This window comes from Solanum stenotomum, unplaced genomic scaffold, assembly GCF_019186545.1.
Source record: "Solanum stenotomum isolate F172 unplaced genomic scaffold, ASM1918654v1 scaffold15793, whole genome shotgun sequence".
NCBI classification, from domain to species: domain Eukaryota; kingdom Viridiplantae; phylum Streptophyta; class Magnoliopsida; order Solanales; family Solanaceae; genus Solanum; species Solanum stenotomum.
Genome location: NW_026023734.1, coordinates 72,743 through 98,712, shown reverse-complemented (window position 1 = coordinate 98,712; position 25,970 = coordinate 72,743). Strand labels below are relative to the sequence as shown.

General features: G+C 34.9%; 4 protein-coding genes and 1 non-coding gene across 6 annotated transcripts; 1 reads left to right on the top strand and 4 right to left on the bottom strand.

Annotated features, from left to right (window-relative positions):
• The first annotated feature begins 289 nt into the window (after nt 1-289).
• On the top strand, nt 290-3,829 carry LOC125850262 (leucine aminopeptidase, chloroplastic). The gene is made up of 9 exons (XM_049530123.1): nt 290-517; nt 1,546-1,951; nt 2,025-2,219; nt 2,292-2,520; nt 2,591-2,717; nt 2,812-2,985; nt 3,090-3,150; nt 3,242-3,429; nt 3,526-3,829. Exons 1-9 carry the CDS (start codon nt 305-307, stop codon nt 3,652-3,654), a joined length of 1,722 nt encoding a protein of 573 aa, XP_049386080.1. The 5' UTR covers nt 290-304; the 3' UTR covers nt 3,655-3,829.
• Nucleotides 3,830-4,577: 748 nt separating this feature from the next.
• LOC125850254 (probable cyclic nucleotide-gated ion channel 5) lies at nt 4,578-15,470 on the bottom strand. 2 transcript variants are annotated; one of them, XM_049530114.1, is made up of 8 exons: nt 15,313-15,426; nt 12,402-12,489; nt 11,394-11,978; nt 10,572-10,784; nt 9,708-10,012; nt 8,324-8,435; nt 6,178-6,414; nt 4,578-5,442 (listed from the first exon to the last, which is right to left on the bottom strand). In XM_049530114.1, exons 3-8 carry the CDS (start codon nt 11,907-11,909, stop codon nt 4,747-4,749), a joined length of 2,079 nt encoding a protein of 692 aa, XP_049386071.1. In that variant the 5' UTR covers nt 11,910-11,978; nt 12,402-12,489; nt 15,313-15,426; the 3' UTR covers nt 4,578-4,746. The 2 variants fall into 2 exon arrangements, with proteins under 2 accessions (XP_049386071.1, XP_049386072.1); XM_049530115.1 differs by lacking the exon at nt 12,402-12,489 and having other exon boundaries at nt 15,313-15,470.
• Nucleotides 15,471-17,169: 1,699 nt separating this feature from the next.
• Nucleotides 17,170-18,549, bottom strand: LOC125850260 (early nodulin-like protein 1). The gene is made up of 2 exons (XM_049530120.1): nt 18,334-18,549; nt 17,170-17,585 (listed from the first exon to the last, which is right to left on the bottom strand). Exons 1-2 carry the CDS (start codon nt 18,515-18,517, stop codon nt 17,230-17,232), a joined length of 540 nt encoding a protein of 179 aa, XP_049386077.1. The 5' UTR covers nt 18,518-18,549; the 3' UTR covers nt 17,170-17,229.
• Nucleotides 18,550-19,110: 561 nt separating this feature from the next.
• Nucleotides 19,111-19,183, bottom strand: TRNAE-CUC (transfer RNA glutamic acid (anticodon CUC)). Its single transcript has one exon. It is a non-coding gene; the product is annotated as a tRNA-Glu (tRNA).
• Nucleotides 19,184-19,815: 632 nt separating this feature from the next.
• On the bottom strand, nt 19,816-24,821 carry LOC125850256 (uncharacterized). The gene is made up of 10 exons (XM_049530116.1): nt 24,722-24,821; nt 22,570-23,553; nt 22,158-22,242; nt 21,932-22,027; nt 21,353-21,505; nt 21,160-21,267; nt 20,939-21,058; nt 20,614-20,739; nt 20,449-20,532; nt 19,816-20,102 (listed from the first exon to the last, which is right to left on the bottom strand). Exons 2-10 carry the CDS (start codon nt 23,529-23,531, stop codon nt 19,977-19,979), a joined length of 1,860 nt encoding a protein of 619 aa, XP_049386073.1. The 5' UTR covers nt 23,532-23,553; nt 24,722-24,821; the 3' UTR covers nt 19,816-19,976.
• Between the last annotated feature and the right edge of the window lie 1,149 nt (nt 24,822-25,970).

The window sequence follows — 25,970 nt, the reverse complement described above, 5'->3', positions numbered from 1 at the left end:
AGAGAAGAGAATGAGTAAAACGTGTTGACATGCAAATTATCTTATTCTTNTATGTGGCATAATATCGTAGGATGTTAGGTAGGACGTAGAATTGTTATGTAGGACGTATGTGTGTACTTGTCCAACTTTTAGATAGTTTATATACGTATTTACTTGTGTACATCCAAAATTGAAGGACATACACGCATTTAAGAGAACCAAATGAGTAAAACGTGTTGACATGCAAATTATCTTATTCTTTCTTCTATATAAGAGATGAATAGAAAGACTACAGTACACACAACAATTTTATTTTATTTTTACAATGGCAACACTAAGAGTTTCTTCATTATTGGCTTCTTGTTCTTCTTCTTTGCATTGTAACCCTTCAGTTTTTACTAAATGTCAATCTAGTCCCAGATGGGCTTTTTCATTTTCAGTCACACCCTTGTGTTCAAGAAGAAGTAAAAGAATAGTTCATTGTATTGCTGGTGATACTCTTGGTCTTACTAGGCCTAATGAAAGTGATGCCCCTAAGGTGATTATAGTTTTATTTCGTTGTAGTACTATTTTGGTACTATCTGTTGTTTTCTTTATTATATATTGTCTTTTTTTACTTTCATTAGTTTGTTTTATTTGGTTGTAGTACCGTTCTGCTACTAACAATTGTTTTCTTAACTACATATTGTCTCTTGTACTTTCATTACGTCTTTTTTCTGTTTTATTTGGTTGTAGTATTGTTATGCTACTATCTGTTGTTTTCTTTACTATATATTGTCTTTTGTACTTTCATTAGTCTGTTTAATTTGGTTGTAGTACTGTTTTGCTACTATATGCTGTTTTGTTTACTACATATTGTTTCTTTTACTTTCATTACATCTTTTATAGTCTATTTTATTTGGTTGTGGTACTGTTCTACTACTATCTATTTTTTTGTTTACTACATAGCGTCTCTTGTACTTCCATTACGTCCTTTTTAGTCTGTTTTATTTGGTTGTAGTACTATTCTGCAACTATCTGTTGTTTTGTTTACTGCATATTTTCTCAGTACTTTTATTACGTCTATTTTAGTTTGTTTAATTTTATTTGGTTGTAGTACTGTTCTGCAACTATGCAACTATCTGCTGTTTTGTTTACTACATATTCTCTCTTGTACTTTTATTATGTCTTTTTTAATTTGTTTAATTTTATTTGGTTGTAGTACTGTTCTGCTACTATCAATATGTTGTTTTGTTTGCTACATATTATCTCTTATACTTTCATTATGTGCTTTTAGTCTGTTTTATTTGGTTATTGTACTGTTCTGCTACTCTCTTTTGGTTTGTTTACTAAATATTGTCTCTTGTACTTTCATTACGACTTTTTTAGTCTGTTTTTTTCTTGAGCTGAGGGTCTACCGAAAACAACCTCTCTACCTGATCACCTCTGAGGTAGAGGTAAGGTCTGCGTACACTCAATTATTGTGGTTGTTGCTCCATCCTTAGCATGTTGCCAATAGTTGATTCCTGTTATCTCTATTTTATAGTTTTCGGACTAAATCCTGTTTCTGTTTTTGTAACATGAAAGATTTCAATTGGTGCTAAAGATACTGATGTGGTGCAATGGCAAGGAGACTTACTTGCAATAGGCGCGACGGAGAATGACTTGGCTAGAGATGAGAATTCTAAGTTCAAGAATCCACTATTGCAACAGCTCGATTCCAAATTGAATGGTTTATTGTCTGCAGCTTCATCTGAGGAGGATTTTAGTGGAAAATCTGGACAATCCATAAATCTCAGGCTTCCTGGTGGAAGGATTACTCTAGTTGGACTTGGCTCATCAGCATCATCACCTACTTCTTATCACAGTTTAGGAGAGGCTGCTGCTGCTGCTGCCAAGTCTGCTCAGGCTCGTAATATTGCCGTTTCACTTGCTTCCACGGATGGACTCTCTGCAGAATCGAAGATTAACTCTGCATCTGCCATAGCAACTGGTATATATATATCCATTTTCTTGGTGAACCATATTGAGAAACAAAACTTGATTAAATTTCTTGAATGCTATAGGAGTTATGCTGGGGATATTCGAAGATAATAGGTTTAGGTCCGAGTCAAAGACACCAGCTTTGGAATCTTTGGATATTCTTGGACTGGGAACTGGACCTGAAATAGAGAGCAAAATCAAGTATGCAGAACATGTATGCGCAGGTGTTATACTCGGTAGAGAGCTCGTTAATGCACCAGCCAATATAGTTACGCCTGGTTAGTGATCGTCTTTCAATCATATCATATATTACTAAAAGTGAGAATTAACATATCGACTTTGTGCTGCAGGGGTACTTGCTGAAGAGGCTAAAAATATTGCGTCCACTTACAGCGATGTCATTACTGTAAACATCTTGGATGCTGAGCAGTGCAAAGAATTGAAAATGGGAGCCTATTTATCTGTTGCTGCAGCAGCTACTGAAAATCCTCCTTATTTCATCCATTTATGTTTTAAAACTCTTACTAAGGAACGCAAAAGGAAGATAGCCTTGGTTGGAAAGGGATTAACTTTTGACAGGTAAATGGATTTCTATCTTCTATTATTCTTACGTTATGATTTGTTGAACGTTTGTTTTCGTGTTCCCCAGTGGTGGCTACAACCTAAAGACCGGAGCTGGTTCGAAGATTGAGCTAATGAAGTATGACATGGGAGGGGCTGCGGCTGTTTTAGGTGCAGCAAAAGCTCTTGGTGAAATTAGGCCTTTTGGAGTAGAGGTGAGTCCTTCCTTTATCATCCATCATTCGAGAATGTATTTACTCGGAAGTGCATGTATTCAATTATCATGTATGTTACGTTGTTACATTGCAGGTGCATTTCATTGTTGCAGCTTGTGAAAATATGATCAGTGGAGCAGGCATGAGGCCTGGAGACATTGTCACAGCTTCAAATGGTAAGACAATTGAGGTTAACAATACTGATGCTGAGGGTAGGCTCACACTTGCTGATGCTTTGATATATGCATGTAACCAAGGTGTTGAGAAGGTATTAATTAAACATTGTTATTATGCATCGTGCATCGATCACTTTAATGTGTACATTTCCCTCATCGTGTACTTACTTCTACATGTTTGATCGAATATATGCAGATAATTGATCTGGCAACATTAACTGGTGCTATTGTGACTGCTCTTGGACCTTCAGTTGCTGGTATATTTGTTTGTGACTCTATTCTTTGTTTGGTACACGTTGTATGTGTACTCTGCTTGAACTTCATTGGATATCTCGTATACGAATACAGGTGCTTTTACACCGAGTGATGGCTTAGCAAGGGAGGTGGTTGTAGCTGCTGAGGCAAGTGGTGAAAAGCTATGGAGGATGCCTATGGAGGAGAGTTACTGGGAGAGTATGAAATCAGGAGTGGCTGATATGATTAACACGGGACCTCGTGATGGTGGTGCCATAACTGGTGCTCTCTTCCTCAAACAAGTACTCATCTCATCACTCTACTACTGACATTTTGGTACATTCTACATATCTTTAGTTTGAGACGAGAAACATGACATTTGGTCTTTGTTTTTGCAGTTTGTTGACGAGAAGGTCCAATGGTTGCATCTCGATATAGCTGGCCCCGTCTGGAGCGATGAAAAGAAAAATGCCACGGGTTATGGTGTCTCAACTCTGGTGGAATGGGTGTTGAGGAATGCTTTGTAAAATTAGAGTTAGTCAAGATGTTGATGGCTAAACATATAAGGGAGTTCTTATCTCAAGGGACTGTTTGATGTTTGAGAAAATAAGTGCATCAAGTTGTATGAATAAAGGCAATAGTATAGGCTATCTTGTTTTCTTGATTAATAAAATGCCTAAATAAAGTTGCCACTTTACCTTTTGGAATGAAATATATTATTCCTATTTTATTTACGTATGTCTGGTAGAGATCATATTCACTCTGGTATGTAGTTGGTAAAACTTGAAGGTGATTTATTGTGTGATGATTTTATTGAACAAGATCGAAGTTATGGTATTTATTTCACTTTGAGATTGGATCACTTTACTAGGTGTTCTACGGAATATGCCCTACTTAGATTTCATATTAGAACTTTCATGTCATTTTGTCCTGAAAATATAAGGCATTACAAAGACGTGTTGTTTGAATTCTTAAAAATTATTGTCGTACTTTTGTTGACTTCTAAAACGACACTTTTTTCTTTTTAAAGGATTTGACACACATCTGTTGAGATTGTTATACAGTTCGATTGACATAAGAATAAAGATAGTAAAACCATGCAACCATGCATATGATCAGTGTTAATGAGTTTGATACGATGAAAGTCATTTTTCAAGGATAAGATTGGATCTCTTAGTCATTTCAAAATGATCAGTGTTTCTTCCTTTTTTTGGCTAATCTTTAATTTTAACTCTTCATGTGAGACGTTTGAAATCACAAGATTAAAAGACATTTTGATACATTTTACATATCTTTAGTTTAATACTACGAAATTTAAGTCTTTTTTACTTTTTAAAACTTCATATCAAGTCAAATCAGACAAATAAATTGAAACGAAAGAAATAGTAAATTATATGCCCTGTTTTCCACTTATCACAGGCAGCTACCCATAGTTACCTTTTAGGCGACATGATAAATGTAAATATTTATTTACACAATCAGTATCAGTAGTATCAGTGTATAGAAGTTAAAACTCTTACATAAATATGAAGCAATAAGACTAATAAACATGAATTATACATCAAGCTTTTTGCAAAGCTCAAAAGATCAACAAGTCTAAGCAAAAAAGCATGCAAAATTCACTCAGTATCTTCACTGAAATCAGGTTCTGGAGGCTTTTGCAGCTTCATAAGCTCCCTAGCAGACTTGAGATTTCGATTCTTGTGAACGCCTCGGAGAGCATTAGCTGCAAATCTCGATGCCAAGAACGTTGCCCCAATACTAAAAGAAGATCCACCCGAGTTACTACTGGCCCCGGCCAACGCTTCTGCTTCTTCATCTTCTTTTCTTTGAAGTTCCATAAGTTTCCTTTTCGTGAAACGCCTCCATGCTGCTTGGATGAAGCAAGCAGCCCAAGTTCTCCAGTGCTGTGAGTAGAAACGGAACGTGTGCTGTACCTGTCTACTGTGGAGCTTTCTGAACTGACTGGCGACGAATTTCAACTCATCTGCTATTAATGCAAAGGCCTCTACCTCTGTTAGAGCTTTCACGGTACGAGTAGAAGACGGGAGGTTAGAACCTGATTTTGGGTCTAGTGCCCAAGTAAGAAGTTCTTCTCCACAGAAGTCAGATTCCTTTAACAAACTGCGGTTGAAGAAACCGCTTCTCCCACCATCAGTTGTCACACTCTCAAGGCGGCCTCGTATCACAAAGAGCATTTCATCCACTGGATCTCCCTCTCGAACAAGGTAAGTGTTTTCAATGTACAAACAGGGTTTTAGATGCTCACAAATTGCATCAAGCAATCTCTCCTCCATATTTGCAAATAGAGGCACCTGAAAATCAACAATGGAATATAAGTAAAGTAACACTAGCAAAAGACAATAACGTAAAGCTTAGCAGCCGTAGAATCGTTTGTCCTAGTCATAAAATGAATGCTCGGTCGTTCACTCTAGAAGCATGCTTTAGAGCTTCAATTGTGGAGCAAACATTTTCATCACCTCCGTTATACCATCGGATTGTAGCAAGAAACTAGGAAAACATGAAATAAAAGAAAGAACACTACTAAGACCAGATTATTAGTTGCTATATTTTCTTCACTTTCGTTTTCCCTTTTCATAGCTATTTTGATTTGCTGCACTTGAACCGAGGGTCTTTCGCAAACACTCTACCTCCACGAGGTAGGAGTAAGGTGTGCGTACACTTTAACCTACCCAGACCCCACTTGTGAAATTTCACTAGGTATGTTGTTGTATAATCAATTTTCTATGAGAGCAGAGCTGAGGCAAGTGCTATTTCTAAAGCAAGGATGTATTTAATCATCATGATTCAGCCTCTCTATTATTGAAGAACGACAGTACCATGACTACTATGATACCTATGTTGCTCGGACTCTTCATAAATATCACCATATGTGTGTTGGGTCCTCCAAGAGCTATGGATTTTTGGAGGACCTTACACTAGTGCAGCAACATTTTTGGAGGGTCTAGGCAACAGAGTATTAGACAAGTTGATTCAAGGTGGGAGAAACAGATATTATCGAAAAAGCAGGAAAAAAATAATTCAGTTACCCTCTTCACTAGAGCCAGACAAAGATGACGTTTGATATCCCTCCTGAGATCCTTGGGCAAATTCTGAACTATATTTTCTTCATCCACTCCACGTGTTTCTTGCCACTTGTACTGATCATAGCCCCTTACCCGTTCTCGTAGTTCTTGTGGAAGCAATCGGTGATGCATCCATTGTTCCGAGTCACGCCTTCTAACTCTCATCTCTTCAAGTCGAATAGTAAGAGACTGAAGGTATGTCTGTGATAGCAAAATACCAAACTCTTGAGTACAAATTTCCCATGGAGATAAATGCATTATCAGAAACACTTCAAAGAAATTGAACGTCATAAAATGAACTTCTTGTTGAATAGCAGTTTTGATTTTGACGGTGTATGTAATTTTCATGTGAGTTAGTTGATCAAACAAAAGGAGTACATTACTCAGATGCCATAGTGCGAGTAATCCGAAAATTCTGTCCCTTGGCAACTTGTTCAAAATTTCTTTTCATGAGAGTCTTCCTTAATTTAAAAACTTTCTTTTTAGTATCATTTTGGAAGAAATGAGAGATGGGAGCCAAAAGAAAAATAAACAACACTACAACAGCAACGGGTCTCGTATTTTAAAATAGGCATAATACATATATTGGACCTTAAACTTGGCTTCAAATTTTAACTTTGACCTCCAACTTTCATAGTGCACAAACAAGCACTTTAACTATCCAACCTTTTAATAAATAAACACGCGATTTTTGGAGCCAAGAGCGTGAAATGCAAACGCTGCCACGTGTATTAGTGAGCCACTCAATGGCTGCCAACTAATTAAACACTTTACACGTGCATTTTTGAACTAAAAAAAAAAAATTAATTAAGGGTAGAGTTGTCATTTCAGCAATTTTTTTTACTGTTGTAGGCCTCAAAAATCACTCCTAACTCGCGCAAAAAACGTGCACATCACGCGTTTTGCCAGGTAAGACACGCATGTTTATTTATTAAAAGGTTGGATAGTTAAAGTGTCTGTTTGTGCACTATGAAAGTTGGAGGTCAAAGTTAAAATTTGAAGCCAAGTTTAAGGTCCAATATATGTATTATCCCTTAAAAATATCATGTCAAGGNGTTAGTTGATCAAACAAAAGGAGTACATTACTCAGATGCCATAGTGCGAGTAATCCGAAAATTCTGTCCCTTGGCAACTTGTTCAAAATTTCTTTTCATGAGAGTCTTCCTTAATTTAAAAACTTTCTTTTTAGCATCATTTTGGAAGAAATGAGAGATGGGAGCCAAAAGAAAAATAAACAACAATACAACAGCAACGGGTCTCGTATTTAAAAATATCATGTCAAGGAGGTATCCAACAAAGCTTCATATCTATGTGGTACTCTACAACGGCATAGCTTAAGATCCTAAACCTCTATTGAAATTACTATTAGTATAAGAATTGCTATCGTTTGACATTTTCCGCAATCTAAAAAATTATGAATAAGCCCTCTGTATGTCTCATGACTACTGCGAACTCTTAACTGTTGCCGAGAGAGAAGCACTTTATTTGAAACTACATAAGAGAGATGATATCACCATTTTGCAAGAACTTTTCACTTAAAACAAAGTGGAATTATCTAATGGCATAATACATAAACAAACCCTAAAACTTGGCCTCATCTAGCAAGTAAGAACTCTAACTTTGAGAGTGCACATCTACACACCTCAACTTGGTTTCAACTGGCAATTGAACATCCCAATTGGTCCCCCTCTGTGTCTCTTGACACCCGATGCTGATGTGGCATATAAATTTTGGAGGTGTATAGATGATCATTTTGTAAGTTAAGAGTGCTCAACTAACACAGTGGAGATGAGCTGAGGAGCTGAGGTGTCTAGATGTGCATACTCAAAGTAGAGTGTTTACTTGCCAACTAAGGCCAAGTTTGAGTGTCTCCTTACCCAATTCTTCCGAAAGAGATGCACTAAGTGCATTTTTTTTAATTGGTTGCACTAAGTGTCTTATCTTAACAGTAAAATGTCTTAAAGAACTTAGTTTTCATCAAGCACGAGTATCATAACAGTAAGCTCCTACGGGCAATTGATTTTTCTGAAGTTTCCACACAATATTCTGTTAATAACAAAATGACAAGAAATCTCTATAAGACTACATTACTATAACATTCGATCATTACCTGCATGTTACCAATCAACAGTGCAAAGAGAATGAGTCCGAGTATCGCTAGTGCAATAGAGAATAAAGACTCCCCGGGATATGTGCTAGTTTGAAGTCCCTGTCCAAGGGTACTACACAAGCAAAACAAGAAAATAGAAATGCCATCAGTACAAGTTTACCAAAGGTTTATTACCAATTACTGTACCTTAGCATATGATAAGCAAAATAACGTAAATATACATTTAATTAGTTTTCAGAACTCCAGCTTAGACACCTCTTCTTTTCCTCTTCAGTCCTCTGGGTAGAGAACAAAAATTAAAGAAAATCTTACCGATAATATTGGTCTAACCCAATAGTGAATAGACAATATGAACCAAAAGAAGCATATCATACTAGAATATATTCAATTAGTGTTCACATTTAATTATAGGCTGTCATGATTCAGTAACAGGAAAACACTACCCCCTCCGTCAAACTAATTAGTTGATAGACAATATGAACCGAAAAAGCCATTGGAATAATAATCATTTAACTACGATGATAGCACATGATTAGCAGGAAATTCCTGTTCTCCTCATATTCAACAGGAAAAAGTATGTCACACTGGAACTCCAGAACAATTGAATTAGGAACTTGACTTTTTTTTAATAACAGATAAATCTCTGCAGGCCATTGGTGCACAGTTTGAAACTCGGTAGGATTTGAACCTATAACGTGCACCTAATTTACACATCACAAGTTGCGCTCTTACCAGTTACAACTAGACCAAAGTCCTAAGGGCACTTGTCTTATAACTCCCACAAAACCTTATAGTCTTACCACCCAATAATCTTGTTACCTTAACACAAAAAATAAAGTCCTGTTCACGTTGAATTATAGGCTATCAGGTAGGGACAGAACCTAAGTGAGCGCCAACAAGCAACAGCAACAACATATCCAGTGTAATCCTACGAGTGGGAATAGAGGAGGGTAGAGTGTGTGCATACATTACCTCTACCTTGGGACGTAGAGAGGTTGTTTCTGATAGACCTTCGGCTCAAGGAAAAGCAATTCAATACAGTTCGAAAAGAAAAGGCGGTTGTGGAAAAGCCATGGCAAAATACTATAGAGAGCATGACAAAGTGCCAGAAGGAAATAGTCATAATATGCAAAACCTAGTGCATGGAGACTTTTCATACAACTTTCAAGTAATGTTTAATCAACATATAGTTAAGCAAATGGTAAACTACAATGAAGTAATTAGGCATAAATGTACACTTCAAACAACAAAAGGATTAAGTAGTAATGTGATGGAAAATTTTAATGCTTTGTTTTTCATTCCTTAGGCATAATCCCTGAAAGATACGAGAGACTAAAGCAAATGAGATCAGAAGAATGTTAGCTAAGGATAAGAGTAAAGCCACCTTAAATTCTGGAGTCCCCACCACAAACAGTAGCAATATTTAGTCACAAACTTCATCGAGAAAACTATGCCTGATGACAAAGCTTGCCCGAAAATTCCAAAATCAAATGGTGGATTTTCACTGCTCCGAGGGCATGCTCCATTTAAAACCGATTCACTGATATTGCTCCAAGCATTATACCCTGTCATGTCTTGATTGCCGCAGTACAAGAAATCAGTTTGGCATGTTGTGTTATGACTACAAGCTCTTTCCCAGCATGTATCATAGCGTTCCACAGAAAGCAAATACCAAAAGGAGCCAACTATCTGAAAAGAACCAACGAGAATGGAAGTAAGGAACAATCAGAAATTCCACCTCAAGATAACCTTTGCGATGCTCTTGTAAAGATGAGCAATCCGAAATTTCAAAGAAAAACCATATAATTTGCATATGCTTTGCAGAACAAGTGAACATTTTCTAGTTGGAAAATGAAACAGCAAATTTTGTATACATGCAATTGAACCAGAAAACGGAGAGCATGCAGCATTTCTTTTAAACCAATACAACAGATATAGTTGTTGAAAAGTTCTCCACCTATTTTCAAATAATCGATTCAGTTACAAATTAATTTTACTTTACGGATGTGATTTTAGCTCCATCTAAGACAAGAAGATGCTATTAACAGAGATTGCATATTAATAAAGATTTGCCCTCATAATGATCTGCAAAATGACAGAATACACCAGGAAACTAGAACTTCCACCTCCGCAGAGAAGACAATTTTACACAAAAGAAAAAAAAAAGGTACATTTCAAAACAATGCAATGGACAGTTATCTTAGCAGAACAGATAGCAAACATTTCGGCAACTTAATAAGTAGCTTACGTGACTAGCAAGCATGTACAACAGTAAATAGGATACAGCACCAGCCCATGCAGTTTCAGCAAAGACACCAGTAGTTCTTTTCAATTCTGACGTTAAGGGTATAACTCGGACAAATCTGGGGATATACTGGAGCAAAATGATATAGAGCAAAGCTTGTTTGGTAGCCAGTACATCAGAACCTGTCGATCTCTGCAGGAATCTCCCAGCTACAATCTGTATAGATCCATAAAAGGAAAAGCAAAGTGAATGACGATAGGCCATTCATCAAAAGAGCTGTATGGGCTGATTCATAAACAAATAATTTAATAAAAAGACAAAGCATATCAAAACATTCATCAACAGTATCCTAACACAGAAAGGAAGAGAATCAGGATGAGAAGTCCCACTCAATCACATTTAGAACAGTAAGAAGAAAGAACCTTGAAAAGCGAAAGCATGATATAACAAGAAGGAGACAATCATTTTAAAACAACATACTCCTTTTGTCCCAATTTATGTGGCACACTTTCCTTTTTAGTCCGTCCCAAGAAGATTGTTACCTTTCTATAATTAGAAAGAATAACTTTAAAATTCTCCTTTTACCCTTAATAAAATACTCATTTATAGTAAATTATAGATAGACATTGGCTAAGGTTTGTTTTGGATCACAAATTTCAAAGGTCTACCTTTCTTTCTTAAACTTTGTGTCAAGTCAAACGGTGCCACACAAATTAGGATGGAGGGAGTATAAGGTCAGTGACTATAAGAGCCATGGTAGTTTACTATAGGAAATAAAGTTTCAATTTAAAGAGACATCAAAAAATATAAAGCATTTCTTTAAACCTGAGGCAAGGGAACCACAGCAAGAAGATCGATGATAAAATAGGATCGCAAGTATCGTTTAGCAATCTGTCCAGGATCTATCACAAGTTCACCCCTTCCAAAAACTCGAGATGATGGTGCAATATAAGCTGTACGAAACTGAAGTGCCATGTGAATAAGATAGAAAGCATCAACAACGGTACGAAGCGTTGTGGCTATCACAGCTAGCTTTCGATCAATCTGAAGGCAATTTGACTTGTCATCAAAAACTGGAAGGTAGAAAAACAAAGGATCCACAGACACGGCCAGAATGCATGATATAACAAACAGCTTATTCCACAAGAGAAGGAATTTATCTTGAGGATCAAAAATCTTCTTCTCTGAAACTTTCAGATCTTCAGGAAATACTGCCTTAGCGACACCAAATCCTAGTGATCGACCAATCGACTTCAGTCCTTCAGATCCTTTTCTCATTCCTCTCTTAAAAGACCTTGACGGGCTGCTAGTTGCATGGCCAGAATGTCTTAAAGCTTCCATGATGAAGCCACATTTATTTGCTGCTACGGTGTCGACGCTGAGGTTAGTCCGCAATCAAAGTCATTCAACCTAAAAAATGTGAAGAAGCATTATAAGGTAGGGATACTCAAGGAGAAATAATCAATGACTCAACAAATGACCATAAATACATTGTTCATGTCAAGCCGCCCTGTTCATCAGCCATAAATTGCTTAAATGCTAAACAGTAACATCTTAGGTGTTATCTTTAATTAATAGAAAAATGTATATTCCAACCAAAAGAGTGTCAAAAACAATCTTCAAATACAGCGAGGGTAAGATTGTATCTGCAAAAAACCTAGAATGCAGTGATTTATAACAAAATTTTCAACAGTTCACCATATAACACATTGTATTTAGCCCACAGCTCCAACTGCCATCTTTCACATTAAGAACATGTAACCCCAAAATATATGCATAAAGAAGTGGACTGAAATAAAAGCTTAATAACCTTAACAACAGATTTTTTAGTACCTTACAAACTTTTTTTGGCTGCCCATCCAGATCTTGGGACTTGGAACCATAATCAAACATTTTGTACAATCAAACACATATATAATAACTGCAATAAAGCAAAAAATTCTAAGTTCAGGATTTAAGTTCAATCTAACTTTTGGCAATGAAAGACTAAAACATTGAGATCAATTCTGCCTGCATAGAGCAAGAGCCTTGCCATTTTACATCATTCTCTACTCGCATTAAAGCCATCAGGAGTCCATGTCAGCAAGCTTTATTTTCCAAAATGGAACCACGAAAAGAGAATCATATATTGAGCTAGTTCAACAACAATTTCTAACATGAAAGAAAAAGGAAAAAATAAGTTCAGAAAAATGAAGAAGGCAACTGGAATAAATTGAATTTAAGATGTTGCAGATCCTGCTTGTTCAATCAAGTTCTTTAAAAATGACAAAGATGCTAAAAATATTCTAATTAGTCACTCATTCACAAGATCAGTAATAACCAATGCTCGAGTTACAAAACGGACGACCTTTCTGTAAAGCTTTACTGCGACATATCTACCTAGCAGATCCATCCTTCCTTCTCCTATCTTTTTCCCTTTTTTTTTATAACCGTGGTGTCCGGGCCAGCTTGTGCGCACCTTGACTAATTCCACGAGTACCTGCCACCTCCCATCAGCAATAGGTAGCAGGTACCTCCATCTACCAAGGCTAGATCAGATGGGAAGAAACCACCTAGTGTTTTTGTCTTAGTTGGAATTTGAACTTGAGACCTTATGTTGCTCAACCCAATCTTTCTTCCCTTTATTTAACTGGGAAAGCAAGGGGGAGGGGGAGGGAAAAAGCACAGTTATTGCTAAATCTCTTCACTTATTGTCTCATTTCCCTGAAGCCCGTCCTCTCTTGTGGCCGAGTTAGAGCGAGGAGGGAAATATAGAAGATACTATTCCCCAATCTTTCCAAGATGTCTTACTAGGTATATTTCTGCAGTAGATGCAGAAGCTACGTGAGACGAATCCCTTAAGCTAGCTGATACACAAGAACTTCACTCCTACTCTAATGGAGGATAGTTTGGAAGTTGTGAGCTAAACGTTTTTAGCCTAGGTTTTGCACAAGTCCTATACAGTTAAGCTTTTTGCCCTCGAGGATTTAGCCTTGTGCCTTGGCTAGTTTTAGCAATTATGTGAACCTGAATTCTACATAGTCAGAGCATCATTGAAAGAAATGTTACCTATTTCTAACAGGTACAAATACATTAATCTGATTCAAAAATATTATTAAATTTATCGAACGGAACATTTTTTTGTCTTCACCCAAAACTAGGTGCTTTGATCTTCCCTATTGTGTGTGACTCGTTGTCTCCTATCACATAATCAGATAATTATGTAGCTATGACAGTTTTCTTACCACATAATTGAATTTCAGAAAATGGATATATGTTAAGCTTGAGCCGCAAACTGAAACAAATACCACAAGAGAAACTTGCTTGTCTCGTACCTGTCACATTTTCCTCTCACCTAAAACCACTAAATCCACGACTTCTTAGCTGCAGTCAAGCTCCTAAGCATTACATTATTGTTACAGCAACCGATGTTAGCTGACTCGAGAAGTTCACAAATTAAGTGCAAAGAGGTCATATCCGTTCCATTGGAACTCTAATATCCAAAGCTTCAGACATTAGATAGAAAACTTACTATCTCAAAACCGTAAGGTTAGTGTCTTTTTTAAATATCATCATATCAGTAGACATATAAAATGAATCTTGGTATCAGCCTTTATTTAAAATCTCAAAAGTATTGCTCAGACACACAATCTCCGGAACAAGAAAAGAGGAACCTCTCACTAATCCAATAACATGTTCAAGGACATCTTTTTCAAAAAAAATAAAATATTTGCATTTAACCAGGCAATAGGACATTTCATGATTAAACTGCTAGCCCACCCCTCAACACACACACAACTTAACTTCCTCTCCCTCTCCCTCTTTTTTCTCAAAATGCTCCAAATTGAAAACCTTCCAAATCCTAGTTCCATTTTTATGGATGATACATTTTTAGTGGCTTCTGCAAAATATTGACATGTAAGTGAACTGATAATCAGAAAAAAAAAAAAAAACATTAGTACATAGTATTTAAGCTCCAAAATCATCCTACCTTTAAAAGACTTGATCTTTTTTCATTTCCACCCCAGAAGGCACATGCCCCACAAAATTTAACCAAATAAAGATTGACTCTTTATTGAACACTTCAGCCGTAAACTTGTATATAAACGTGCACTAGCAATTCATACAACAAAAACAGATGATAGCATAACCAGCAAATTAATCAACACTCATTTAAATTTGTATATAAGCAATTCAGACAACAAAAACAGATGATAGCATAACAAGCAAACTAATCAAGACTCATTTACCTAGTCAAAACAAGTCAAAAAAGATAGAAAAACAAAGCAATAATCTCTGTAAATTTGTATTAAAGCAAAAAAGGGGCAAACCCCATAGATGTTAACCAATAAAGATTGAATCTTTATTGACCCCTTCAGCTGTAAATTTGAATACAATCAATTCAGACAACAAAAAACAGACAATAGCATAACCAGCAAACTAATCAAGACTCATTTAACTAGTAAAACAAAAATAGAAAAAAACAAAGCAATAATCTCTGTAAATTTGTATATAAGCAAAAAAGAGACCAACCCGATAGATGTTAACCAATAAAGATTGAATCTTTATTGACCCCTTCAGCTTTAAATTTGTATATAAGCACTTTTAGACAACAAAAACAAATGATAGCATAGCAAGCAAACTAATCAAGACTCAAATTAAATGAAAAAATGAAAACAGAAAACTTAATTATATTGCTAATTTAATGAAAATCTTTACAAAAGTATAGATAAAAAGAAGAATGGATCAAGAAAAGGGGACTTACAATTAAAGTCTTTGAGGTTAATCCATGAACTTTGGTGCAAAAGAACAGACAAGAGGGGAAGAAGAAAGTTTTGTGGGGGGTGGGGGATGGGGGGAAGGGGTGTGAAAGCAAAGATAAAGTCAAAAAAAATAATCTGAGCATATAAATATCAAATGGATGGCACAAAAATCAGAAGTCAAAAGTGAGGAACAGAGTAGCAGAAGTTAGAAATAAAATAGACCAAGTTGAGACATGAATACAGTTACCAACCACCCCATCCCCCACCATAAAGACCCCACTTTTCCTCAAGATTTTTTCTTTTTACTTTTCACTTTTTATTCTTTCGAGGGATAATGGCTCAAATATATCATCGAAATTTTAATAAAAGATTAATTTATGTCATTTGTTAAAAAGTATGGTTCATCCTCATTTTTGTTTGAGAAAAGTCTCATTCATGACATTGTTTATTAACTGAAAATAGTTTCAATTTTGCAAAATTATTTTTTTACACGTGATCAATTTTGATTCGGCTTCATCATTAGTTAAATCATTTTTAAAAAGAAGAAAAGATTCAAATACGTCATCGAACTTTGAGAGACTCATATATGTCATCCGTTAAAAGTTTGACTCATCTGACATATTTGAGTCTTTTCCGTTCTTTCAATAACATTTTTTTTTATTTAACTTTCTGATTTTACTTTTAATAATATACTATTGTTGGTACAAAATTTAAAGAAAAAAAAAGTTGTAATATATTTAACACTATACAAATTCCAACAGTACTTTGCTATGAGCCGGAAGCTGATTTTTTTTTTTAAAATGTGCCTAATTGAATACTCTTGTGTATATTTCATCAGATTCATTTTAGTTGACATGGTTACAAAAAAATAACTTATTTAAAAATACTTTATCCTTTTAAAAAATTAAGATATAATCAATGAGTTTTTCACCTTTATTTTTATTTTAATAAATATGAAAAGAGATTAATGCAATTTAATATAGTAGTATTAATTGAGATAAAAAAATAAATAAAAGCACATAAAAAGCATTTAAATATTATAAATTTTTTGTGTAAATTAAATATCAAGTAAAATGGATTGAAGAGAGTAAATATAAAGTGGAGAGTATTCAATTATTATTAGTATACATGGATGAATTCTGTGAATATTAAATACCTGCATACTACTTAATAAAAGTTAATACACATTTTATAATATTCTTTTTTAAATGGTTAATTTATTAGAGCAATATGAATAGATTTTGGTAGAGTCTGATCTGGCTTATATCCAATTTTCATATACTTCTTGTGATTCAACTAATTGAACTTAAAGATTTCTCACTTGATTTAGAGGAAGATATGAGAAATATAATGCAACATAGTAAAACACAAAAAATAATGAATAGTAAGAAAAAAAAAACATGTGTGTTTATCTGCTCAATTTTATATATTATGCCTTAAAAGAACAACAAAACTTACCAATATAATAATGATCTGCTGAGAAGTCCCACATTGGGAGGTAAAATGCTTCATAATAAAGGCGATTTCATATTTAGAGAGACTCAGATTTGAGACCTCTGATTAAGGATGAAGAAGTACTTTCCACTCCACCTAAATCCTTGTTTTATACACATTGTTTTTATAACTAGATTACACGATAAACTATTCATAAAAAATGTATTTATAAATATGATTGTATAAATATATTTTTCATTTTCACTTACCCAAAAAANGGGGGGGGGGGGGGGGGCAGGGGGGAGTGGAAGCAAGATTACACAAATATCTCCAATAACATGTCAAAGGTAACCACAAAAAAATTAATTCTAATAAAAAATAAATAAGCAAAGACCAACAAAATGTTCATAAATAAATCATGCACTACATCATTGTTAATTAAATAAAAAACACTAAAATTTAAAACTTAGACAGAATTAACTAATCTATGCTAGAACAATAAAACTTGCCAACATAACAATAAACCCTCCAATAATCCCAACTTTCATGCCACTACTTCCACTCTCTGGAGCCGGAGCCGGAGCTGGAGCCAGTGTCGGAGCCAGAAATTCCACTCGAGTTGATGAACTATGTTTAGGTGACAAAACTCTCACATTAAGTTTTTGGCCCTTTTCACATTGGCCATTTGCTCCACTTATGAAGAAAAATGGGCCTGATTTGTCAAGCAAAATCTTGGTTACTCCATCTTGATATGATTTAATGGGCTGGGCCTTGTTGCAATTGTTGTAATCTTCTTCATTTACTTGTAATACTGAATCTGACTTTGGATCATAATTCAAAACTGTAAAAAAATATTATAATATATAAGTAGAAGGGTAAATAGAGAAATTAACTTCTTATATATATAGGGTGAAACAGTAAAGTTGTCTTCGTGTGTGTTCGAGTCGTGAAATCAGTTAGTAATGTCTGCATAATCAGGATATCACACATTGCTTAATCAAAGAGAGATACGAACAACAAAAAGAAATATAACCCTTTTTCCTTTTTTACGAATGGAACAAAAAAAAGATACAATCAAGCCGATTAACAAAATCTCTAACGTGAGAAGCAGATGATTAATGGTTTGTTTCTAGAAGAAATCAAAGAATTTTTTGAGAATCTTACAAGATTTTTTCATGAACGAAAAAAAGATGATTGTTCTTCCTTTTTTTCAAATGGAATAAAAAAGATACAATCAAGCCGATTAACAAAATGTCAAACGTGAGAAACAAATAATTTCTAGAAGAAATCAAAGAATTTCTTGGGAATCTTACAAGACCTTACCGTTAAAAATAAATTATCTATGTTTCACTTATTTTAAGCTTGGACCCTTCTCAAATATATATATATAAATATATATAAACATAAACTTGCTAGCATGAAATGAACATATATAACATAAATCGTCAAAAAATCATGTTAGCTATGAGTTATTCATAAAATGTTAACGTTAACTTGCTAAACAACAAAAATCCATCAAACGAATCATAAAATTTTTTGTTAGCTACGAACTATTTAACGACAGATTAACATAAAATAAAAATTGTTACCAATATAATCTCCAATTCGAAAACGAGTTTTCTCAGCCCACTTATTAAATTCATCAGGTGAAGAAGGAATTTTCCAAGAATTTTCTTTTCCATCTACAATAAACTCTCTTGCTTCACTAAAACATTTTGTGAAAAAACTAAAAATCACAAAATAAGCTAAAAGAGAATAATTATAATTTTTCATTTTTTTTCCCCTCAAGAAAAAATGCCAACTTTTTTTTTCTTTCTAAAATACAAAGTTATCAAAGTGATGAATAGAAATAGCAAAGAAGGAAATATATGTTTATATAAAAAAAGTTAATGTGAGAAACGTAGGGGTTTTTGGCATTTTTTTCTAACTATAATATATAAGTTTTTGGTTTTGTTGAGGAGTCTAGGTTTGGGATGAGGTTTGGAGTGATTGAAGCTATGTGGGGATGACAGGTGGGAATTATGATAATCCAAAAAAATAGGGTTGGGAAGTTTGAATTATGATTATTTAAGTGGATTTTATTTGTCATTTATATCCCATATAATAAATAGCATAATGAGCCGTTTCATTTTATGAGTAAGTAAATTTTCAAAAAGTACAATTTTAAAAAAATATATCCCACTATGTTTCTATGTAAATTTGGACTAGTCGAGCTTCAAAATAATATCTAGCATTGTATAACAACAACAAAATTTGATTCACGCGTTTTATTGATTTCCTTGTATTTATATCCCTGATTACTCGAGTCACAATTAAGAAATAAAAACATAAAAAGAATAAAAGGAAAAAATTAAAAACAAAAAGAATTCCGTTGCCGGGACTTGAACCCGGGTCTCTCGGGTGAGAGCCGAGTATCCTAACCAACTAGACTACAACGGATCTTGTTATATAACATTCAGTTATATTGTTTTAGTAGTTATTTTACGATACGATATTCTTACGATCAAGGGAGTTAAAGTTGAGGTCTCGAGTTTGATTCTTGGGGAAAAAAAAAAACTCTAATAGAAAGTGTTTTTTCTTTTAATGTTTCATACACAACACGAATGTAAATTAATCAGGATAGTACATATTCATAATCAACAATTATATATTCCTGGTTTGACATTCACCACTTATATGAATTGTGTTTGGTTATTATATATCCCTTCCCTTTATATTTACTCCATTAATGGATAGCAAGGGGAAGAAACATTTAAAGGGTTCAAAATTCAATCCAACTACCTAATTGTGACCATTTTGGGTTCTTTTTCTTGCCTTTATTTAGGCATTTCATATGTTTTCGATTTCAATAAACATGGTAAATGTACACTAGTATGAAATATAGGTAGTACATCGCGAGATGAGCATACAAATTGCCTTCAAAGGATATGGTGGGATAGTAAATACTCATCCATCTTTAACCAGACTTCCCGGTGCATCCAAATTACTCGAGACCCAAAGCAAATATCAAACACCGGATCCATTTGGTTGGGGGGGGGGGGGTTGAGTAGTTAGTAAACTAATATACACCATTAAGTCAAATGATTCACCTTCAAAATCAAAATAGTGAGAAATCACAGATGAGAGAATACAAAGTTACAAACAGAACTGAAGCAGCAACATACAAAGTGTTCAACACTTCTTAAACAGACATTAAAAGCCAAGCTAAAATGTAGAGACAGATTGTGTGTTCTCATTTGAGGAGTGTCTTCACTATGGACTTGACATTCAGCTTCTTCAAGTCTGTGTAGGACTGACCACATCCCACAAACATGACCGGGGCTCCGGATATGTAAACCATGGACAACGCTGCTCCCACCTGCGCCAAATGTTGACTATAAGAATACAACAACACTAACTGCTATGCCTTAGTCTCAAACTCAAGTGGGAATCGGCAATATGAATCTTGTCGCTCCATTTAAGCTTGTCTCAAGCAATATCATACAGAAATAAGGTAGATATAAAAATGTACTAAGAATCCTCTCTATTTTCTACCGGTATATATCTGACATGAGTAGAAATCATAGGACCTAAAGTAAACATACTAACGTGACTGAAATATATTTTGATATTTAAATAATCACATAAGTAGGGAGACTATTAACTCGGTAAAGTAACATAGGAGGCATCAAACTTGCTAATGCGAAAAGACCATGACTGTGTACCTTATCATCAATGGTGTCAAACTTGGTAAGGAGAATTCCATCAATCAATCTTGGATTTGGTGAGGGTGAAAGGTCACCTAGTTTCTGCAGATATAAGAGAATGTGTCAAATGATGGAACAAACGTTAAAAGTATGGGAAAGTTATCATCACCATTATAGGCAAACCTGGTTGAACTTTGATAACTGATCAACAGCATCATTTCCGACAAGTGCCTCACCAACAAAAAGGATCAGATCTGGACTGTTCACATATATAAGCTTCGAAAGTGCTCGCATCAGTGGTTCATTATCCTGTGGAATATGACAGTTGTGCATAAATTTTAAGGAAGTGAAAGATAAAACAAGAAACAAGAGTAGCTCAGCTTGCAAGGGTGGATGTTGAAACTAGCAATAGAAACCCCTACTAGTATCCAAGACAATATTCTACTATTGTTCTGTGTATAGTGCTCCTACAGGGACTTCCTAAAACTGCTAAGAAATTCAATCATACCTGCATTCGACCAGCTGTATCAACAAGAACGACATCTGAACCATTTCGATTAGCCTCCTGGATTGCTTCCTTGGCAACAATAGCAGGATCCTTCTCATAGCCCTTCTCAAATATGGGGACCTGATAAGACAATCCAATGTCAGAAACTAACTTGTGCAATCTCTCCCCCTCAGCGAAGACCAAAAATTCCAACAAGTACAAAATTTCCAATCATGGCATACCTGAAGTCTCCGAGCATGAGTACGGAGCTGCTCTACAGCTCCGGATCGAAATGTGTCGCACGCAGCCATCATAACATTGACCTTGTGCTGCTGAAGCCAATAAGCAACCTGCAGCAGAACGACATGTAAAGAACCCCATCAGAAGATATACAAGGCCCTTGAAGTAAAAGAAAAAAGAGCAATCTTAGTTTACCTTAGCAAGATTGGTTGACTTTCCAACCCCATTTACTCCTACGAAAACCACAACATATGGTTTCCCCTGTTCCTTTGCGGCATGAACATCCCTCAAGATATCAATGGAACGTTTAGGAGTTAAGATCCGAACAAGGGCCTCCTCCATTGCTGCCTGGTTTGATCAATTCAATTCCCCTATATTAGTATGTTCAGACTATACCAACAACAATGTACCCAGTATAGTTCCACAAGTGGGGTTTGGGGAAGGTAGGGTGTACGCAGACCTTACCCCTACCTTGGCAGGTAGAGAGATTGTTTATTACAGACCCTTGGCTCAAGAAATGTTCAGACTATACCAAAAAGTAAAAAAGATAGATGAAGAGATTTTTCAAGTTTTCGCATGCAATAATTCGACTTTGGAAACACCTTTCCATTTTAACTCTTCCTTTTATCCTTAAAACCTGGAAGATGTTGAGGGGTATGATTTCAAAGACCTTGGATTTGAACACTTCTTAAATGGCATTGTTCCTCCAAGTGCAAGTACTTTAAAGCAACAAAGTACTCTACTCTGTAAATGAATGAAGGTCTCAACTCTTACCTGAACTGTTGAAGAAATTCTTGTAAATGAGCCAAGCTTTTTACCCTCCAAACTTGCTGCCACTGATTCACAAAGCTTTTCAGCAATTTCTTCGGCCTGTAAGACATGTGTAACACTCATCAACCAATTATAGAATGAAAACGACTGATAGAAATATGGTCATCAATTGGGGGAAGGTTAAGGAGAACGAACGCGGGTAGTAAGAGTAAAGCAACTGTAAACTTACCACATTCTTGGTCATCAGCCTGTCCTTAAGAGCTTTTAAAGCTGGCTCTAAGGCAGCTTTGTCCAAATTTGCCTTTCCTGCGATACTGGAGACACAACAGCAACCCAGGTTATGCCCAGAATTTAACAGTTAGAAAGATCCATTATCTTGAAAGTAATTGTTTTTCCCATTTCTCTTGAATATTTATCAGTTTTCATATAACACTCCCAAACCAATTATACTTCTTTAGTGTCTGATAATCAAATTTGGCAAATTTCATGGTGATTAATAATGGAGGTGGGTGAAAATCTTTCTGATCTATATATACCCATTGATCCATTTTGTGAGGACTATATGATAGAAATATCAGCCATTTCGTTAACAAATTTTTATAAAAATGAACTCATTTCTTTTCTCGAATTAGGAGAATTACCTCTGGAACATGGATGAGAACCAACCTTTCTTCTTTGCCTCGACCTTGCTGTCTTTCCCTGGCTCCTCATCCTCCTCAGTCTCACTATCACTACTCACAATCTCCTCTTTGTCCATCATACTCTCACCTTGAACTGCTTCCACAACTGCTGTATTTCCATTTGCATTCTCACACATAGGATCCGTGAAATCCAATTTCGACTCCTTAGGTGAATCATCCCAGACTCTGTTCTTCTTTGCCTTTTTTGTAGGCTCTGCCTTGGAATCCTTTACAATGGTATCGGTTTTCTTTCCACCTTTAGCCCTAAGCTTCTGTAGCTTATTTACATCAAAAGCCCCAGAATCAGAGCTTCTATTCTCTTTACCGTTAGCCTGCACTACTCCATTTCCCTTACTACCTTTAGAACGCCCATTGCCATTTTCCATGGCACGACTATTTACTTTATCACCATCTCCACTGTCATTTCCTGATTCAGCACCACTCTTTTTTTGATTGCCTCCATCCATAATGCCCTTCTGCACTTGTCCTTGCTTCTTACCAAGATTATGGTTTACAGGCTTGCTCACCTGCTTCGATTTCTTCATTTCCTCAGCACGTGCCTCAGCCTCCTTCCTAAGCTGCTGAAATACATTGTCAAATTCATTGTAGACAGTTCTTTTTGGGTCATAAATCTCTGAGAATTCCTGCTTAACCATAGAAAGCAATTCATCCACATACAAAAGATGAAGAATTTTCTGATACACAGCAACAAACACGAGCCCCAGATCATTGTGAAACGTCCATTTAAGAGTGTATGCAGCTCCTGGTACATCATAGTTAAATGAAGCGGCACCTGAACGTTCCTCCAAAAGACATGAACGAATCAATGTGTCAATTGGAGAACCTCTAAGAGCATTTCCAAGCTCCTTACACGTCCAGAGGATCAAGCCCCCTCTAGTGAATATCAGTAACTGCTCTAACATCTCTGGTTCTAAATATATACCCCTGCAAACAAAAAAATGGAGGTTAATAAAATACTCACGTCTCAGCCAGCAAATTAAACCCCTTAAAATAAAACTTGCAGTATTGATCAAGGTTAGCTTCAAAAACTATCTAACTCAAGTTTACATAACATATTCAACAAATACCTTCTTACATAAATGAGGAAAGTGAAGCAATCAAGAACAGGAAAAAGCTTACCCTATATCAAACTCAAGGTACCGTAAGAGATTCAACAAATGGTACTTTCTTACATAAATGCACAAAGTGAAGCAATCAAGAACAGAAAAAAGCTTATCCCCTATCAAACTCAAGGTTCCGTAACAGATCCAACAAATGCATTTCTTACATAAATTAGAAAAGTGAAGCAACCAACAACGGAAAAAGGCTTATCCCCTATCAAACTCAAGGTTCGGCAACAGATTCAATAAATGACACTTTCTTACAAAAATGAGGAAAGTGAAGCATTCAAGAACGGAAAAAAACATATCCACCACCCCACACACGGGAAAAAAAAGAAGAAAACTTTCAGCAATTAAAGACAAAGAAAATAATTAAAATTGATACAACCATACAAATCCTCAGAGCAACAAACAAAAACCAACTACTCATTTGCACAATTCAAGCAATTAAACTACAATCCATCAACAAAAACTGCATCTTTCAGATATACTTCCTCAATTAAGTAAAGGAAAGAAAACCCAATACTCATTTTTCACAATTCAAGCAATCAAACAACAATCCACCAATAAAAACTCCTTTTTTTCTTCAATTTAACAAAAAGAAAGACAACCCAATATAGATCGAACCTCAAATACCCAAATCAAAGCACCCCTTTAAGAAATTCTACAAAACCCAATACTCATTTATAGAAAATAAACCAAGAATACAATCCTAATTTTGTTTACAATTTGATATTTGATATATTTACTTAATTCATGCCTAGCTAAGATTTTTTTTTTCCATTTTTTCCTCAATTAACCAAAAACAAAGAAAACCCAATAGAGATCAACCCTCAAAAAACCCAAATCCAAGCTCCCTTTAAGCAATTTTCGAAACAAAAAAAAGCCAGATCGAAAACAACATAACAAATCCAGCTAACCCAAGAAAAAGGGCAAGAATCACAATAAATAAACAATATCTGTAACTTTAAGTAGAAGAAAAAGGGTCATACCTATCAAAATTTCTCGAGGAATCTGAAGAAGAAGAAAAAAAAAAGGCAAATCGATTGAATCGAAAGAAAAAAAAATGAAAAATTGAAGGAGAAAAATGGAATGCTTTGAGTATTTATATAAAAAAAAATAACGCCAGCTTTGACTTTTCGTCAATATATGTGTCTCTCTATTTTGGTAAACCGAATTCCATGTGAAAAAGGTGTAATAAGAATTTTTTTTTTATCGCATTCGTTTTTAATCAGAGGTTTCAGATAAAAATATATAGTCGTTTTTACTATCAATATTGAACTTTTTGATGAAAATTGAGTTTAGTCAAACCCTCAATATGAATATCGAATTTATTTATTAGATGGTTTGTCATTTATGAATTTTAATCAAATAAGTTCGTCTTTTAACATTTATATAAGTCTTTAAGAACGCGTTGTGTGAGGTATAATTTTAAAATTTTATGATATAAAAGTATAAATTTTGCTTTGTAAATGAGTTATTTATCTTGAGGGACAAAAATTAAACATTAATACGGAATAAAAGCAAAAGTACAATAACTTATATAAAAAGTACGAATGAAAAACAAAAAAAAATAATTCAATTCGAGCATATAAAGAAAAGCATTATTGTGATAAAAATTAAACATTAATACGGAATAAAAGCAAAAGTACAATAACTTATATTAAAAAGTATGAATGAAAAACAAAAAAAATTAATTCAATTCGAGCATATAAATAAAAGCATTATTGTGATAATGTATTTTTTTTTCTATCTTTGAATTTACTTCAAAACTAGAGTCGATGAATGTTGATAAGCACATTAATATATTTTCCTTTTCAAGTTTAGACTTTGGATTTATGTTAATTAAATTAATTACAAATAAAAGTTAATTACTCATCATAAAGAAAAAATAGCGCATAAAAATAATCGTGGTATTTCATTTTGTTGGAGTGTCATTTCTTGATAGTTATTTGATTAATAAACGTTATATCAATAAAGGGATAATAAATATTTTTTTTGAATGACTATTCATCTATCGTCAAACATTTTCATCAAATCAAATGAATGCACGGAATAATAAGGTTGATGCGAGTCAATCAACCAATTTAATGTTTACGATAAGGTAATCAAATTTTGAGTAGACTCTATACAGAAATAGGATAGTCAAGTGCATTAAGCTCTCATTACACACGAGATTCAAAGAAGGGCCAAAATTATTTGCTTTTATGTACTTGTTTTGTCAAGGAGTGATTCCAACTC

Coding starts and splice junctions, on each gene's coding strand:
- LOC125850260 (XM_049530120.1), bottom strand. CDS start 18,517: ATGAAAAATTATAATTATTCTCTTTTAGCTTATTTTGTGATTTTTAGT. Junction 17,586..18,333: donor TCGAATTGGAGATTATATTG/GTAACAATTTTT, acceptor ATTTTTTTACAG/TTTTGAATTATGATCCAAAG.
- LOC125850254 (XM_049530115.1), bottom strand. CDS start 11,909: ATGGAAGCTTTAAGACATTCTGGCCATGCAACTAGCAGCCCGTCAAGG. Junction 10,013..10,571: donor TGTACATGCTTGCTAGTCAC/GTAAGCTACTTA, acceptor GGTTCTTTTCAG/ATAGTTGGCTCCTTTTGGTA. Junction 8,436..9,707: donor TGGGGACTCCAGAATTTAAG/GTGGCTTTACTC, acceptor TTGCTTGTGTAG/TACCCTTGGACAGGGACTTC.
- LOC125850256 (XM_049530116.1), bottom strand. CDS start 23,531: ATGTTAGAGCAGTTACTGATATTCACTAGAGGGGGCTTGATCCTCTGG. Junction 20,533..20,613: donor AGTTATCAAAGTTCAACCAG/GTTTGCCTATAA, acceptor TTATATCTGCAG/AAACTAGGTGACCTTTCACC. Junction 20,103..20,448: donor TTGACACCATTGATGATAAG/GTACACAGTCAT, acceptor CATTTGGCGCAG/GTGGGAGCAGCGTTGTCCAT.
- LOC125850262 (XM_049530123.1), top strand. CDS start 305: ATGGCAACACTAAGAGTTTCTTCATTATTGGCTTCTTGTTCTTCTTCT. Junction 518..1,545: donor ATGAAAGTGATGCCCCTAAG/GTGATTATAGTT, acceptor GTAACATGAAAG/ATTTCAATTGGTGCTAAAGA. Junction 2,521..2,590: donor AAGGGATTAACTTTTGACAG/GTAAATGGATTT, acceptor CGTGTTCCCCAG/TGGTGGCTACAACCTAAAGA.